We start from the raw sequence: 18,052 nt of genomic DNA on the forward strand, positions 1-18,052 counted from the left end.
CCGTGACGTCACGTAGGGCATCGTCATCGACTGGAAAACAAGACTTCCTGAATATTCAGCGTGAGTCTTAAAACCTAAAATATAGTTATATGCGGTGGAATCTTTGTAAAATGCGCTAAGTAGAAGTCATTTGAAGCGATTTTACAAATTATGGACGCAACTTGTCCAAAGGTGTCGGTTGTCCTTTAAATAAGGATAATAAAAATGGCTTGCAAGGATCAGACAAAGAGTAAAATTTGCTCTTCAAGATGAGCTACACTTGGCTGACTATTTCCTGGTCCTCGGCCACAAACCACTGGAGTGGGGTCCCGTCTGCAGCTCTCTGGAGAACCAAATTACCCGAAGCCTGCGAGAAAACACCAAAGAAAAATTGCTTTCAGTTTTGGTGAATCAACAGCGGCACCATGTGGCCATCCTGTGTCATGACACCAGATAGGTGCCAGCACAAAGCAAACGGATTGACAACTCGCCCACTACACCATAATAAAGCAATAATAATAATACATTTCATTTCTAAGTGCCTCTCAAAACTCTCAAGGTCACTTTACAGTCACAGGATCAGTTTTTCTGCGGGTGAGCAGCGGCAGCCACACGCGCCAGCTCGGAATAACTCAAATAGATAGAAAGTTAGCTAGCTAACTAATAGATAGCTAGTTAGATAGCGAATAGATAGTAAATAGATAGATAGCTAGGTAGCCAGCTAGCTAGTTAGATAGCTAGCTAGGTAGCTAGTTAGCGAGCGAATAGATAGCAAATAGCTAGCTAGAGTCTCCTTGGTGGATGCCATTGTACCAACCTGATGAAACGGCGGCATGCGGACTAATGCGGGGCTCTCGGCTCCCGGCGGACTTCGCAGGTCCTCATGGCCGAGGACCAAATTGTAGCTTTGACTGCGCTGGTGGCAGGACTTGAGCTCCTCCGACACGGCGCCGACGGCGCGGTTGGGGTACTCCTTCAGCGAGGGTTTGCGCATCACGCTTGTGTAAGGGGGCGGCAGCTTGGGAATCTTCCTTTCAGAAGACGCTCTTTGCCACAACGAGTGCTTGCTGGACTCGTGAGGGGACGGCGTCGGCGCCTTCCCGACACCCGTCGGCACTTTCTTGTTTGCTGCCGAGTTGAAGCCGTACGGTGGAGGCGAGAGCTTGGGGATGTCGGTGGGCCCGTAGGAGGAGGCCGAGTGCTCGGAGCAGCTGTCCTCCGAGCTGGACTGGTACGCTCGCAAGGGGGACGACGACTCCGGCGAGAGCAGCAGGAAGTCGGCGGCGCAGCGTCGCTGCGGCAGGCGCGATCGCCATCTCGGAGACGCCGAGGTGGGGCTTTCTTTGTTGGCCGACGGTTTACTTTTGGGGAATCTGTGGAGACAATCGGCAAAGGAGTCGAACGCGTTACAATTCAGTCGCACTGGAACAAAACACTAAAACTGACTTAAACTTATGACACCCTTACCCAAAAGAAAAAAAACAACACTATTGATTGATCGATTATCGATTGAGCATCGATCGGTCAATCAGTTAGTCAATCAGTCAGTCAGTCAAGCAATCAATCAACCTACCCATCCACCCACCCGGCCACTCCATTCCATCAAGCCATCAACAACCATCACAAAGGTAAATGAAACGACTTTAGTATACAGTACAGTATATTTTGTTAATTATAATACCATAGCACATTTATTATACATAAAATAAGGTATATTTTGTGTCATTTTAAAAATTAGAAAATTAGAAAATGATGTTTTATGGTGACCTGGGAACGGATTATTCTCATTTTAATGGTTTCCTATGGGAAAGTAATTTTTGGGATACACACTTTTCGCCTTACACACTCTGTCTGGGAACCAATTAAGTTGGTAAGCCAACCGAGGTATCACTGTATATATATATTATAAAGTCATTGTGCACTTTTCGTCATTTCCAAAAGATTTTTTTTTTATGTTTTGTCGTGTGTACCTGAAGGACTGTGAGTATTGTCGGCGCACGTGCAACTCTGGCGTGGAGGGCGCGCTGGCGGATTGACTTTGCCTCAGCGCAGAATTCTTTATGAACTGCGACAGAGGAATTCTGTTGGACTCTGCCGTTCCCGTCGCGCTGCTCGACGCAGAGGACAAAATTATGGAGGTGAGTCGCAATGAAGGTCCACGACCACAAAGGGCTGGAATTGAAACAAAACTCTCACCTGATGCCGCCGGGCTGGGCTTTTGCAGCCTTCAGATAAGGCTGATCCAGACTGGACTCCTTCCAGGGAGAATTCTGGATCGGAGAGCGCTCATAATCCCCAGTGGACATCCGCAGGTTGGACGTTGGAACAAAGACGGGACCGAGGGAGTCCACATCTGTGGAGAAGTCAGCATAAGGCACTCAAGTCCAGAATCATGTATTTCCAACGGAGCCTGGGCGCCATCTTGTCTTGTGCATTTTCTGGGACGCTACATTGAAGTCTTGATGGCTCCAATTGATACGGAAGGACTTCTTTAATCGATTGCAAACATGTATGCTTTCCTCTTCAGAACTATTTGAATCATATTCAGAACGGGATGAGTAAGAAGAAAGCATCTTCTCCCAATCTGAAGCCATTGTTTTGATTCTGGAGCAAGGCAGTTTGTGAAGGAGTATCCTGGCGTGACGTCACGAACAAGGGGGCGGGGCTTCCTGAATCTGCCCCGTTCCGACCTCATTTAGTGGCAGTTTTTGGGACACTTTACGTCATTTTTATTGATGTTTTTCATTTGACGAAAAATAACCAGCCTGCTTGTTTTGGCTATTCGTACCTTCATCCAAAGCCGCCACATCAGACAGCGAGCTGTCGTCAGACATGTTCAAATCTGGAAATGAAAAAGTCACATTGAAACTATTGCAGTACCAGATGTGGTCTGAAGGGGGCGGAACATTTGCTCACCTTGGCTTTCCGCAGTGACTTCCCCGATGCACGGAGAGTCGCACTCACTCCTGATCCGACATTGGAAAAGGGCCTCCTGCAGCTGGCGCACCTTCTTCTCCTCACGCTTGCACTGCTGCATGCGACTCTTCTTCTGGGGCTTGCTGAGCTTCTCTTCCAGCGAGAGTTTGCGCGCCGCCTGGTAGATCTGTCGCTGGAGGGCCAGCTCCGTCTCAAGGCCGTGCAACTCAGAGTCCTGCAACCCGAAACACTTAGAGCTTAGAGCTGCAGATCAACTTGACGGGAGCATATCAATGACTTTCAATATTGCTATATAGCTATCTAGGTAGCTTGCTATCTAGCTATCTATCGATTTGAGTTATTCCGGGTTGTTGGCTATCTATTAACTATCTACTAGCTAGCTAGCTAGCTTTTTGTCTATAGACTTCCGGGTTGAGTGAACACTGGCGCGTGTGGCTGCCACTGCTCACCCACATACTTAATCCTATGACTGTAAAGTGACCTTGAGAGATTTGAAAGGCGCTTTTAGATTTTAGATGCTATAAAACCTTTTTCTGATGTCAGTTAGGAAAGAAAAAAATGGTGTCGGTTGTCCTTTAAGTTAAATATATCCATGAATATTCCTTACCTCTTTTTCCAGATAGATTAGACCTTCGTCTAACTTGAAGGAGGCACCGATCCTCCTCCGAACTTGCGGCGGGTTCTCATCCGGCATGAGAGGATAGTCTGAGGGCAATTTACCAGTCAGCTCCTGTAGATGGACAACCCAGAGCTCCTTGAGACACTTGATGCAAAAAGCTATCAACCCAACTAAACGGAACACAATTGATGAGGAACTAGGTAAAATTATGGCAGAGAAAGCACCTATAAGGGATCATTCATCAAAGTTTCATGCTGTTCTATGCTTAGTCAACATGTGTTACTCGAATACACAATTGAAGCACAGACAACCTGGGATCATCTTCATCTAGGAGATCTGGCCTTGGACAGAATTTAGGACTTGGGAAACTCTTTATCACCGAAGCAATTTATGACTTGAAACTCCTTTCACGGGAAGAGCACATTAGCCAGGTTACAAATTTATCAGTTCATGGAAGAAACGATGTTTTATTGCTTACAGCTGTTCGTGCTTAGAACGCCCAGGGATGTGGTATTCTAATTGAGAAAACGATGTTTTACTAATGTATTACTTCTATTTGCATATACTCTCAATCAATAGCTTGGCAGAGGGCTGCAGAATTCAGGCGTCTGTACATGAATTGCTACGTCTCCTGCCGGCAGTAAAGACAATCTTTCTGGGTTCGAGTCTTTGTCCACAGTGTCCGATCGAACATCTCTGACAAGGGCGCACCTTCTACACGGGAAAATACAGTACTCACGGCCTCTCGAATGCAAAGCTTCCGGAGTTCCAGCAGGCAGAGCTCCAGTCGGCCCTCCAGTGACTGCTGCTTGAGTTTGAGGGCTCTGGTGTGGGTGCTCGTCTCCTTGATAGGCGACGTGGGACTCTCTGGACCTGGTCGGTAAGCACACGTCGTCAAAGGACGGACGGGTGACACCAACCAAATTTCACGTGGTGGAACTTGAAAGTCATGAGGACGCTTGTTACCTGAGTGCAAGATGATCCCGCTGTCGGTGTCACTGATCTCCTCTTTGCTCTCGATGGCCGTCATCTTGACTCTGGAACGTGAAAACACGACTTCCTGAATATTCAGCGCGAGTCTTAAAAGGTCAAATCGAGCTATAGAATCCGTGGAATTTTGTAAAATGCGCTCAGTAGAAGTGATTTTACAAATTATGGACGCAACTTGTCCGGAAATGTCGGTTGTCCTTTAAATCGAAAGACATTCTCACCACCAACCCCCAAAAAGTGATATTTTAGGCGTTCCAAGACATTGAAATACGCCCCCAGTTCTTTCCGTTTCAACAACATCGCTTCATTCAAGCTGCCCAGCTGCTTTACGTGACAAAAGTGAACGCAGGCTTCTTTTTCTCACAACAATCCAGGGCTCCGACACAAAAGAAGCCCCACCACGAGGTGACTCGGCACATGTGCGGGGTTAATCCCCCATGGAGGTGCCATGGCGACGGGCACACGGCCGGCCAAAAGGAGCGTGTCGCCATGTGGCGCTGTCGCGAGGGGTGTTTCTAAAGTTTCAGAGCTTGAAAAAGGAAAGCAGATGGCGAGCGAAGTGACTTCAACCCACCACACCTTCTCTCGTGCTCTGCACCTGTTCTCCACGCCGGTTCCTCCCTTTGCTGCCTATTCAACCAGTGGCTACCGAACCCTCTGAGGGGGGCTTTGAAGTGGAAGAATGTCTCAATGGTGGACAATGGACATTTTGGAGACACGTTCACAAACAGGCAAGTATTGATGTTTATGGCCATTTGTTTGGCGTTTTGTGTCTGAAACTCATGACAAAAAAAAGTTAGCGGATACCACGGCAGACAACTCTGAAAAGTTGTCTGCCCATAAAGTTGCCTGTCCCATTTTTCACAACTTGAAACACAATAAGACGACATTGTTGTGAAGTATGAAGGATTTTTTTTAATTAAGGAAGTACCTACCACAAATGCTCCTTTGCTTAAAGGACAACCGACGTCTGCGGACAAGTTGTGTCCATAATTTGTAAAATGGCTTCTACTGAGCGTGTTTTACAAAGATTCCACCACATATAGCTACAGTTTACGTTTTAAGACTTGTGCTGAATATTCCGGAAGTCTTGTTTTTGAGTTGGTGACGAGTCCGTACGTGACGTCACTAAAGGAACGCCCCCTGACCGAAAAAAAGACACGTTCTAGCAGTCCTTCCATCACGTCAATGTATTTTGCTGTACTTGTTTGGTCTGAAAATCTTGTGTTGCACCCAAAAGCCGCCAGAAGATGGTGTCCAAGCTCCATATAAGGAATTTATCAGCCTGTGGAAACGGAGGTGGCCACAGGAGGTCGCCATTTTGTGCCTCTTTTCTGGTGATCGTTTCTCCCCAATGTTGACTCAAAATGGCACGGAATAAATTCTTTAATCGATTGCAAACATGTATGCTTTCCTCTTCAGAACTATTTGAATCATATTCATAACTGGATGCGTAACAAGAAAGCATCTTCTCCGAATCTGAACTCTCTGAAGCCATTGTTTTGATTCTGGTGCAAGGCAGTTTGTGAAGGAGTATCCTGGCGTGATGTCATGAACAAGGGGGCGGGACTTTCTGAATTTCCCCAGTTTCTAGCTCATTTTGTGGCAGTTTTGGGACACTTGAAGTCATTTTTTTATTGGTGTTTTGCACTTGACGAAAAATATCAGCCTGCGTGTTTTGGCTATTTTAGATGCTATAAAATGTTTTTTTCTGATGTCAGTTAGGAAAAAAAAAGGTGTCTGTCCGGCTGGAAAGTGCCTCAAAGTGGCTGGTTCCTCAAAAGTCTGATCGAATGTAGCAACATCTCAGCTTGAAGCGAGTCATCTCACAAGCGCTCATTCCAAACACAACCACAGCAAGAATGGTGAGGCGGTCCCACGTGATATTTTCCCCTCCCCAAAATGGCTTCCCGGCCTGTTTTGTCAGCACATCTCGCACGCCTTCATCAGGATATTGAAGCCTGCGTGTCTGTCTGGACACACAAGGCCTCTTTTTTGTTCAACTGTTGTTTCACCCGGTCAGTCCACCTCCGCCTCATTGTGCTTCTCAGTGCACATGAGTTGCCCTTTTGAATGCTTCGGCTTTGGATATGGAATGCTCCTTGCTACGTGTATCTTCCGGACAGGAAAAGCTCCGTCCGGATAGTCATCTCCAAACACAGAAGAGGAAGCCAATGCATCCATTCTTAGCGCTTCTGTTTACTTCCCTATTTTGTTGTTGTTGTTGTAGCTGTCACGATATCATCGCAAGGCGGAGGCGATCCAAGCAAAAGCACATCCTCTAATCACGTTAGTTCCTGTCAAGCCGTCCCTCGCGATTGTGCTTTTCAAGAGGCTCGCTAGCAAGCATGTGAGATGCAGAAGAAATGAATTGAGCTAACGGAGAGCAGGATAAAGGCGCTCTTTTCCAGGAGCGGGGGCGAGGTTGCGGGGGTTATTCTTGACAACGTTTTCCTCAGTGTTGTGTTTTGCACAATGGCTTGGAGCGTTCTTCATACTTTTGGAAGGGAGAACATAGCTCACTTTTATTTGGGTCGCGTCAAAATGCTGCAGCGCTTTCATCATCGTGAATTGTTTTGAGAGGACGTTCAGTCAAAGCGGAGCGTATTGCAATCATTGTCAAAGGGCAAGTGACACCATTTTTTTTTTTTTTTTGGTTTCCTAACTGACATCAGAAAAAAATGTTTTCGAGCATCTCAAATAGCCAAAACACGCAGGCTGATATTTTTAGTCAAATGCAAAACACCAATCAAAATGACTTCAAGTGTCTCAAAACTGCCACAAAATGAGCTCGAAACTGAACAGATTTACAAAGTCCCGCCCCCTTGTTCGTGACGTCACGCCAGGATTGGCCCACCCACAAACTGCCAAGGTCCGTTGGAAATGGGCTGATTTGTCTGCTGGGAATTTGTGTCAACTTCCACCTTCTTTATGCGTGTTACCGCAATTGAATTGATACGGAAGGACTTCTTGAATCGATTGCAAACATTTATGCTTTCCTCTTCAGAACTATTTGAATCATATTCATAACTGGATGAGTAACAAGAAAGGACCTTTTTCCCAATCTGAACTCTCTGTAGCCATTGTTTTGATTCTGGAGCAAGGCAGTGTGTGACCAATAGTGACGTCACAAACAAGGGGGCGGGACTTTCTGAAACTCGCAATTTCTGAGGTCATTTTGTGCCAGTTTTGGGACACTTTAGGTCATTTTTATTGTTGTTTTGTATTTGACTAAAAATATCAGCCTGCATGTTTTGGGTATTTTAGATGCTATCAAACGTGTTTTTGATGTCAGTTAGGAAACAAAAAAATGGTGTCGGTTGTCCTTTAAGAGTAGGCAAAATGCGCTCATGTCCTGCCGCTAGTTTTTTTCCCCCAGATAAACGCCACTGTGAGACTTGTGAAGAAAGTCAACGTCACACTCCGACGTGTTGACCGACTTGCGGTGCGAAAGAGAACACGTCCGTGTCGTGTCCCAAACACCCGCACACCCTCCAATCGAATTTCACCACTTGTTGGTCCTTCTGCAAGTCCGACTCAATGGGATGAGTTGTCCCAATCGTCCGCCTGCGCACAACAATGGAGTATCTCTTCTCAATGTTGACTGGTCGCCTCACCATATGGACTGCGCTTCACTCAGGTGGCGCTGATTACCCTTAGCATTGTCTCTGCTGCTAAACAAGCCCACTCGTGACCAGGATGAGGCCATCACCAATCCAATAATCGCTGGCTAAATTCTGACACAATACAATACATACAATACATTGACATTTATATAATAATAATAATCAAGTCATTTGGTTTTCTTCTACCGACTGCGTCAGCATTCCGTGGAGAATTTTAAAAGACAACAGACACCTTTTTTTTGTTTCCCATCAGAAAAACGTTTGATAGATCGAAAATACCCAAAACACGCAGGCTGATATTTTTCGTCAAATGCAAAACACCAATAAAAATGACTTACGGTGTCCAAAAAAGGCCACAAAACGAGCTCGGAACTGGGCAGATTCAGAAAGGCCCGCCCCCTTGTTTGTGACGTCACTATTGGTAACACACTGCCTTGCTCCAGAATCAAACCAATGGCTTCAGAGAGTTCAAATTCGGAGAAGATGCTTTCTTGTTACTCATCCAGTTATGAATAGGATTCAAATAGTTCTGAAGAGGAAAGCATACATGTTTGCCATCGATTAAAGGAGTCCTTCTATATCAATTCGAGTCATCTGTACTCCAATGTAGCGTCCCAGAAAATGTACAAGATGGCGCCCAATCTCCGTTGGAAAATGGCTGATTTGTCTGATGGGAATTTGTGTCAACTTAAACCTTCTTTATGCGTGTTACCGCAGTTGGCTGTGACACACAATGATTCATCATTGTGTTATTTGTGTAGTTTTCCTTCTAATTTCGCGATCAACAGTGTTTTCAGATGAAAAAAAGTACCCAAAATGCATTGTGTTTCGCTTTCTTGGTCAGGGGCGTTCCCTCCGTGACGTCACTTAGGGCATCGTCATCAACTCGAAAACAAAACTTCCTGAAATTTCAGCGTGAGTCTTAAAACGTAAAATATGTGGTGGAATCTTTGGAAGACCTAGGAACGGATTATTCTCATTTTAATGGTTTCCTGTGGGAAATTAATTTTTGGGATACACACTTTTCGCCTTACACACTGTCTGGAAATTAAGTTCGTAAGCCAAGGTATCACTGTACATTCTAAGTGTAGAAAAACAAACTACAGCATATTGCTGTGTTTACAAATACAAAGTGCACGCGCAGAAAGGCCACGAGATTTGTTCTTGTACGAATGTTGTTTTTTATGATTTAGATTAAATGTTTTTAATTACCGTTTGCGTTAGTCCTCTTCACGCTGTCATTTGTGGTCCATCTGCAAGTGAGACTTTTCTCAAACGTGAAAGTGGAGCTGTTTAGGATGGTCCAGTCCACTCGAAATGACTTACTTGAAAGGGGGAGGTTGCGCTTTACTTTGATCCAACTATCCCGTTAAAGTCACAGTTACTGTGCTATTTATCCGATTTTGTATATAATAAAGTTGTAAAAACTAAAACTAATTTACTTTATTTTGTATTTACGAAATAAAGGGATGATGATTCATCTTATCACGAAGAATTCAACCCCTCAAAATGTTGTTGTTCGGAATGGTTGAGTCCGACTGCGGATTTGAGTCACGCTTTAGCCTTTTGACTTGGACACGCGACAAGTTAAGGTGACGCCTGCCTCATTTCATCGATTTATTTTTTGCTTTCCTCCTCTTCCAACTGTTTGGACTTTAAAATAATAAGAAGAATAAGGCGGAAGTAGTCGCCGAAATAATGTATTATAACTTAAAGGACAACCGACACCATTTATTTGTTTCTTAACTGACATCACAAACACGTTTTATAGCATCAAAAATCTAAAAGCGCCTTTCAAAACTCTCAAGGTCACTTTACAGTCACTTGCTAAGTTTTTCTGTGGGTGAGCAGCGGCAGCCACACGCGCCAGCATTCACTCAACCCGGAATAACTCAAATAAATAAAGAGCTAGCTAGCTATTAGATAGTTTATAGATAGCCAGCCAGTTAGCGAAAACATATCTTTGTAAAATACGCTCAGTAGAAGTCATTTGAAGCGATTTCACAAATGATGGACACAACTTGTCCGTAGGCGTCGGTTGTCCTTTAACCGGACAGTTGTGTATTTTCAGCCTGTGTGTTCCTGAAACGCCTCCTCCAGATGGTCGGCCGGCGCTTTCTCTGCTGCCGTCGTGAAGGAATGAAAAGATCAGCTCATTCAACAAAGAGTCCTATCCATGTGAAAGAGAGCTACGAGTCCTTGGGGAGAAGAGCTGGCCGCATGCAAATCATTGAAATGGCCACCAATTAAACAGCAGCAAGTCTCTGTGAGCCACACACTTTATTTTCACTGTAAAACCTTTTAGTTTTTCACTTTTGCTTCGACATCGTGTTTTTTTTCAACATCATGAAATAGGCGTAGCTTTACCACTGCTTCCCAGAAAGTGTGTGTAAGGCAAAACGTTTGTCTACATTTATTTCCCATAAGAAACCATTAAAAATGAGAATAATCCGTTTCCAGGTCCCCATAAAACATAATTTTCTCCTCAGACCAAACAAAGTATCGCAAAATGCATTGCCGCCATGAAAGGACTGCTACAATGTGTCCTTTTTTTCCGGTCAGGGGCGTTCCTTCGGTGACGTAACGTGAGGACTCGTCACCAACTCAAAAACAAGACTTCCGGAATATTCAGCATGAGTCTTAAAACGTAAAATCTAGCTATATGCAGTGGAATCCTTGTAAAATACGCTCAGTAGAAGTCATTTGAAGACATTTTACAACTTGTCCGGAGACGTCGGTTGTCCTTTAAGGCTTAGAAAATTAGAAAGTAGAAAATGATGTTTTATAGGGACCTGGGAACGGATTATTCTTATTTTAATAGTTTCCTATAGGAAATCATTTTTTTGGGATACACACTTTTCGCCTTACAAACGCTGTCTGGGAACCGATTAAGTTCGTAAGCCAAGCTATCACTGTACTTGATTTAAGTAACATCCTGACAGTAAAAAACAAACAAACCACATCATAAGCATTCACTCGGCACACATAAAAACAACGGTGAGGAATACCATAACGGACTGACTGTATTGAACTTTATGCTTCCGGCCGTAAATAACTCCTGTTTCCAAATTGGGAGCTGAATGCACTGATGGCGGTTTGCATGGATAGCGAGCAGCTCACTGCTCGAACATCTGCGTGCGTCTCAGATTGTCCTTGACACGAACAAATTCTGGTATCTTCTGCTGGTTCTCCCTTTGCTTCATCTCCTCCTGCTCGTACTGCAAATATTAAAAAGCAATGCAGTTTGTGTCACTCTTCCACTGGAGCAAGAAAGACGGTTACATTAAACACACCTGATAGAGAATAAGTAGTTATCATATTTCAAAGTTTTATGCTGTTATATGCTTAGTCAACATGTGTGACTGGAAGACACAATTGAAGCACAGACAACCTGGGGTCAATCTGGGGTCAGCAGACACAGCAAGTTAAACTGTCATCTTCATCTAGGAGATCTGGCCTTGCACAGAATTTAGGACTTGGGAAATTCCTTATCACAGAAGTAATTCAGGACTTGAAACTCCTTCACAGGAAGAGCTCATTAGCCAGCTTACAAATGTATCAGTTCATGGAGAAGACAATGTTTTATTGCTTAAAGCTGTTCGCGTTTCAGGGGCGTGGTATTCTAATCAAGAAAACTATGTTTTACTAATGTATCACTTTAATTTGCATATACTCTCAATAAATAGCTTGGTAGAAGGCTGCAGAATTCAGACGTCTGTCATGAATGACTAAGTTTCCTGCCGGCAGTAAAAGTCAATCTTTCTGGTTCCGAGTCTTCGTCCGCAGTTTCTGACTGTCACATCTCTGACGACACTAAAGAGTGATAATCATCCGGGAAATTGTAGTGTGGACAACCGACATCTCTGGACAAGTTGCGTCCATAATTTGTAAAATCACTTCAAATGACTTCGACTGAGCACATTTATTTTGCTGTATCCCACCGATGTCCACCTGTTTTCATATTGTATGCACAGACAACAACTAAACAAGCTCAACAGCAACCAGTTGAGTGTTTTCTTGACCTCTTGGAGCTTCTGCTGTCTTTTGCGAAGCTCCGTCTCCAGATCGGAAGGCCCCTGCTGAGCCATCTCCTGGTCCCTATGCAGCACCAGTCGCCGCTGCTCCAGCACTCGCTTCAGCTCCGGTTTCTCCTCCAGGACGAGGCCCCTGCAGGGCAGCGTCGCACTTTGGTACCAATGAAACGAGTCGACAAAGAAGCTCGCTCTCCCGTCGTGTACGCACCGCTTGTGACTGAGCAGAAGCTCTCGGTGCAAGTTCTGGTAGCTTGGCGCCTCCGCAGAAGAACCGTTCACTTTCCGGGGATGACTATCGCCGCTGCCGTCGACTGTGCGTACGCTCGGCGTCTGTGGGTTAATCTGAATTCGACAGAAACAGCCTGTTAACCCGTCATCTTCATCTAGGAGATCTGGCCTTAGACAGAATTTAGGACTTGGGAAAGTCCTTCGTCACAGAAGTAATTTAGGAATTGAAACTCCCTCACAGGAAGAGCTCATTCGCCAGGTTACAAATTTAGCGGTTCATGGACAAGACAGTCAATTAAAATATCTATGTTTTATTGCTTACACCTGTTGGTGCTTAGAACGTCCAGGGGGTGTGGTATTCTACTCTAGAAAACTATGTTTTACTAATGTATCACTTTAATTTGCATATACTCTCAATAAATAGCTTGGCAGAGTGCTGCAGAATTCGGGCGTCTGTCATGAATGACTACGTCTCCTGCCGGCAGTAAAAGACCATCTTCCTGTGTTCCTCAAGCCTTTGCCCGCAATGTCCGACCGAATATCTCTGACATTCACATCGATGAAAAGGTTTCTTCAGCCGTCATCTGTACAAATTTGAAGGTGTCGGGCGTTTCGCTTCTTATCCAAGAAGCTTCGTCAGCAGAACTATAGTCTTACTGGTAGTTTCGGCCCTATATATATATATATATATATATTTATATATCCCTACTGTCCTGACATGGCGGTGCTGGACTCTGCGATGATAGGTCCCTGCTCTCAGGTTAGGGCGGGCAGAGGACGACTCCCTGCGGCTCCACTGATTGTTCCTATATTGTCCTGACTAACGACTGGCCTGATTGCCCTATTTGCCCTGGTATCACCTCATCATCATTGCTAATCCTATGTTGCCCAAGCAGGCTGTTGTACGAACGAATCCAAATTGAAGAAGCATCTTGGATAAGAAGCGAGACGTCCGACACCTTCAAATAAGTACAGATGACGGCTGAAGAAACCTTTTCATCGATGGACCGCTCCTGTACGACTGAGTGCTTACACAGATGACATTCACATAGCAAACACATACATAAGCCATGTCCATCGGTCGATATTCAGAAAATCATCCAGGCAATCACTGTATCACTTTCTGTGACAATCTTCTACTTCCCATTTCAAGGAAGCAACAAAATGTAACCACTCACTTTGTTGACATTGGACTCTTCCATGATACAAAGGGGCGGAGCTTGTCTCTTTTAGGTCCAGTCTTCTTTTTGTTTTAGTCCATTTCGAAATGAAAGAAAAACAAATGCCGCGTCCTCACATCCTCTCGGCGCTCTGATTCTTCACAGCGCGTTGACGAAAGTGTATTGTTGTTGACGTGGAACTTCAGTGTGACTTTGCCGCTATGTAGTAGACGCTCCAATCAGATTACGCCATTCAAGATGACGCCCCCCCCCCAAATGCGGCATAGAATACAGGATTAGTTAATTGGCATGGACGCAAATGCAGCTTAAATCCAAGATAGCAAAGCATTATCAGCAGGCCACCGTTCTGTTGGAGTTCATGAATGGATAGCAATAACTATCAAGAAAATGGGATAGTTCGTTGTATCTTGCTCAAGGAGACTTTGACATTAATAATAATCATAATACAGTTCATTTATAAGCACCTTTCAAAATTCTCAAGGTCACTTTACAGTCATATGAGGCAGCCACACGCGCCAGCGTTCACTCAACCCGGAAGTACCTCAAATCGATAGCAAGCTAGCTAGCGAGCGAATAGATAGACAGATTAGCACTGTCACATGAATTTTGAGCGGTACTTGATTGGTAAAAGTGCGAACCAACCTTAAGTCGGGATAGAAACAGACTTTGAAGGTGATACCATACGACGAGACAAACCCTTGTAAGGATCTTAACGACAAACACACTTAATTAATAATAATAATAATAATAATACATTCAATTTCTACTTAATTGTAACTTCTACAGCGTTGCGCATCTCCGACATTCTGAAAACTGATCATTTTGCTGTTGTTGAAGCATCTCCATGGTTACCCACCCGTGCCGTGACGTGGGAGACGAGTCGTCAACGCTCTCGCGTCGCAATTCGTCAAACGCTCGTGAGAACGCTTTATTCGTTTCACTTAATCAATAGAAATGTGAAACAAGAGTTGTATTCTTACATTTTAAACGTAATCGGGCAGAGTTTCTTACATGTAAATCGGCGTTTTTTTTACACGCAAATGCGCATTTTTTTTACACACAGCGTTCCCTTACATGTCAGGCAATTTGCTCATTACGTAATTGAATTTACGTTTGCTCATTTTATTGGTCGTGTTATTTATGATTTATTATGTCTTTTGTTGACCTATTTCAGCAATGTTATTTTAAAAAGAGGGCGGGGTGAGAGAGAATAATAATACATTTAATTTAAAAACGCCTCAACGCTTTAAAAATGCTTCAAAGCATCCTCTGACACTTTACAATAAAAAAGAACAATAGAACAATAAACACCAGAACAATAAAACCATAAATAAAAGTATTAAAAAAAAATAAAAGAGCTGCGAGAAAGAGGAAGAGGCGGAGTCCCATTTCCCATGATTCAACGCGAGAAAACGTAACTTCCCGGAAGTGATCTCGAACGACACAGTTTGAATGGCGTGTGCGTGCGACGCATGGAGCGTGATTGTTTGTGACTGCGAATGCGTGTGGGTGAGTTTGCGTGAACGTGGAATGCTTGTGATTTTTCCTTGAAAACCTACACACTGATCTTATTTGATCCGGTCGTGGTTGTGGCCCGACTTTGGCCGGAAGTGATAGGAAAAACCGCTCGCCGAGCCTTCGTGGCGATGAGACTTGAGTATAGTCCTTCAGGGCCTCCACGCTTTAAAGTTGTGGTCAGAGGTGATGAATTGATCAGATATACTAGTTCGGAGTGCGTTTGCGCTCTTGCCAAACTGCACCACGGACAATGAGTATAGAGGCGATTCTGATCTAACCACAACCGAAGATATGGAATTCAAAATTCGACGGATACGTCGTTGTTTGCAGGCTATTTTAATTCACCGCCATCTTATTTGTTACCTATGCTTGTTTGTGACTGGAAAGTGTCCTTGAGAGCATTGAAAGGCGCTTAAAATGTAATGTATTATAACTTACTTAAAATGTAATGTATTATAACTTAAAGGACAACAGACACCATTTTTTTGTTTCTTAACTGACATCACAAACACGTTTTATAGCGTCCAAAATCTAAAAGCGCCTTTCAAAACTCTCAATGTCACTTTACGGTCACAGGATTGAGTTTTTCTGTGGGTGAGCAGTGGCAGCCAGTTAATACATAGCTAGATTGCCATCAAATGGTGAGTATAGTTTTTTGCTTTTTTGAATGTTGCTGTGCCAATGACCATTTTGTGTTTGGGAGCCTTTTACTGAGCGAGTTGCTCGTTCCGTAGACACAAAGGAACACAAGTCTTCTTGTGCCGGTCCCAAGCCCGGATAAATACAGAGGGTTGTGTCAGGAAGGGCATCCGATGTAAAAGCTTGGCCAAAACAAACATGCGGATCAAACCTCTAAAGATGGAGGACACTGAATTGCTGTGGCGACCCCGTCAAGGGAAAAGCCCAAAGGAAAAGAAGACTGTTATGGGGAATTCCGGTTCTTTTGGCTGGGCTCACAAAAGAGATCCGACTCTTTTGGCTTCCAAACGGCTCCTCATTTTTTTTTTCGTTGCTTAAATTAACTACCAAAAATCGTGTACAGTTATGTGAAAAATGAATTTCTCGTGTAAAATACACTATCAAATATTTGTATTTATATGGCTTGATATGAGCAAAGTTAGTGGATGCTAGCTTTTACTTTCCTTGTGGTTACTCTGGTCTGATGATCAGCTGTTACTAATTAGCTTTTCATATAAATAATGCTATCATACCAACTAGTGAAAATATAATCATTGAATAATAACAGTATAATGTGATAACATTTATCCACCCTAACCTGTGTCTGTAATTGTCCCCTCCCTCCTCTACCCCAGATATCGACCAATCACATGCAGCTTTAACCGAAGACCGGGGGCGGGAAATAGAGGACAAAAAAATGTGTCTCCCATTTCCGGCTCTCTTGTTAGGAACCGGCTCTAAGACCCGGCTCGTTCGCGAACGACACATCGCTAGTCATCACATTTTTTTCTAACATGCATTTAAACCACAACAACAATATTAAAGACGAAAAATGCAACGATGTCGTCATCCTGCCTTTCCTTATTTATATACATCTAGATTTGTGTCTTGAGCGTTTACCGCCACACTCTGGACTGAAGTATGTACTTCAAGTGTATAAACTTTTAAAAAATGTGAATCTAAATGAACCCATTAGCTGCCATTCACGAATTTACTCGGGAATTGAAAATGTGGCGCAGACAGCCACTCCCCGAGTTAATTCGGGGTTCGTTAGAATTTTGCGGGAAAGTGAAGATTAATTCCCGATCTGTCTTGTGTGAGAATTTCTGAATTGTATGTAATGTATTTCCCTGCCACGAGGGGGCAACAGTCGCACATAGATAATAAGGTTGAAGATGGGTTTGCTTTATTGAACTGTTGTTTTCAATTCATGATGTTATTTTTATTTCCTACGTCTTTTACGTAATGACGTTACTGGTTCTTTCAAGGACGACCGACACCTCCGGACAAGTTAGCGTTCAATCAGCTTGCCATGCATGTTTTTGGCATATGGGAGGAAACCAGATTACCCGAAGGAAACCCACACAGGAGAGATGAGAATGCTCGGGTGACGCCTCCAACGCAAACCCAAGACCCTGAAAATTGGACTGGAGTTCTATCTATTTGCTATCTATTAGCTAGCTACCTAGCTGGCTATCCTTTTGCTATGTATTTGCTTTCTATTAGCTATCTGTCTCGCTACCAAGGTAGCTATCTATTAGCTGGCTATCTACTTGCTATCTATTAGCTAGCTATCTACTTGCTATGCATTTGCTATCTATTGGCTCGTTAGCTAGCTGTGTAGCTGGCTATTTATTAGCTATAAGTCTGTCTAGCTAGTTAGCTAGCGACCTAGCTGGATATCTATTTGGTATCCAGTTGCTATCTAGCTATCTATTTGCTATTTTTTTGCTAGCTAGCTACCTAGCAATCCATTTGCTATTAGCTAGCTACCTAGCTGGCTATCCTTTTGCTATGTATTTGCTTCCTATTAGCTATCTGTCTCGCTACCAATGTAGCTATCCATTTTCTATCTATTAGCTAGTTACCTAGCTGGCTATCTACTTGCTATCCATTTGCTATCTATTGGCTCGCTAGCTAGCTATGTAGCTGGCTATTTATTAGCTATAAGTCTATCTAGATAGTTAGCTAGCTGGCTATGTATTAGCTATCTGTTAGCTAGCTGGCTAGCTTTCGATCTATTTGAGTTACTTCCGGGTTGAGCTATCACTGGCACGTGTGGCTGCCACTTCTCGCCCGCAGGAAAAAAACGATCTGTGACTGTAAAGTGACCTTGAGAGTTTTGAAAGGCGCTTAGAAATGAAATGTATTATTATTATATGCAAACCAGAATCAGCCAGCCCCTCTGCGCTGTGGGGTGAACATGCTAACCAGTCATCCGTGTATTTTCCATTTTCTTTTGAGATTAATTTAATTCATTTT

At 43.8% G+C, this 18,052-nt stretch overlaps 2 protein-coding genes, 1 long non-coding RNA gene and 1 other non-coding gene across 9 annotated transcripts; 2 read left to right on the forward strand and 2 right to left on the reverse strand.

Annotated features, from left to right (window-relative positions):
• Positions 1–208: 208 nt before the first annotated feature.
• Positions 209–9,444, reverse strand: inavaa (innate immunity activator a). Of its 4 annotated transcripts, none has more exons than XM_089016251.1 (10): positions 9,364–9,444; positions 4,502–4,572; positions 4,275–4,408; positions 3,524–3,646; positions 2,896–3,130; positions 2,768–2,821; positions 2,176–2,332; positions 1,950–2,087; positions 797–1,352; positions 209–346 (listed from the first exon to the last, which is right to left on the reverse strand). In XM_089016251.1, exons 2-10 carry the CDS (start codon positions 4,563–4,565, stop codon positions 254–256), a joined length of 1,554 nt encoding a protein of 517 aa, XP_088872377.1. In that variant the 5' UTR covers positions 4,566–4,572; positions 9,364–9,444; the 3' UTR covers positions 209–253. The 4 variants fall into 4 exon arrangements, with proteins under 4 accessions (XP_088872377.1, XP_088872498.1, XP_088872425.1 ...); XM_089016372.1 differs by lacking the exon at positions 9,364–9,444 and adding an exon at positions 5,583–6,108; XM_089016299.1 differs by lacking the exon at positions 9,364–9,444 and adding an exon at positions 5,461–5,496.
• LOC148902643 (uncharacterized) lies at positions 4,643–11,108 on the forward strand. Its single transcript, XR_016117830.1, has 2 exons — positions 4,643–5,256; positions 10,223–11,108. It is a non-coding gene; the product is annotated as an uncharacterized LOC148902643 (long non-coding RNA).
• LOC148902644 (protein FAM107B) lies at positions 9,835–14,678 on the reverse strand. 3 transcript variants are annotated; one of them, XM_089016673.1, is made up of 4 exons: positions 14,237–14,678; positions 13,592–13,792; positions 12,394–12,527; positions 9,835–12,318 (listed from the first exon to the last, which is right to left on the reverse strand). In XM_089016673.1, the coding sequence occupies exons 2-4, from the start codon at positions 13,613–13,615 to the stop codon at positions 12,045–12,047; spliced, it is 432 nt and encodes a 143-aa protein (XP_088872799.1). In that variant the 5' UTR covers positions 13,616–13,792; positions 14,237–14,678; the 3' UTR covers positions 9,835–12,044. The 3 variants fall into 3 exon arrangements, with proteins under 3 accessions (XP_088872799.1, XP_088872730.1, XP_088872881.1); XM_089016755.1 differs by lacking the exon at positions 14,237–14,678 and having other exon boundaries at positions 10,238–11,369; positions 12,174–12,318; positions 13,592–14,185; XM_089016604.1 differs by lacking the exon at positions 14,237–14,678 and having other exon boundaries at positions 13,592–14,191.
• Positions 14,679–15,012: 334 nt separating this feature from the next.
• On the forward strand, positions 15,013–15,389 carry LOC148902645 (small Cajal body-specific RNA 2). Its single transcript, XR_016117705.1, has one exon.
• Positions 15,390–18,052: the final 2,663 nt, after the last annotated feature.

The sequence above is a fragment of the Hippocampus bargibanti genome, linkage group LG01 (assembly GCF_051943395.1).
Source record: "Hippocampus bargibanti isolate YZ-2025 linkage group LG01, ASM5194339v1, whole genome shotgun sequence".
NCBI lineage: Eukaryota > Metazoa > Chordata > Actinopteri > Syngnathiformes > Syngnathidae > Hippocampus > Hippocampus bargibanti.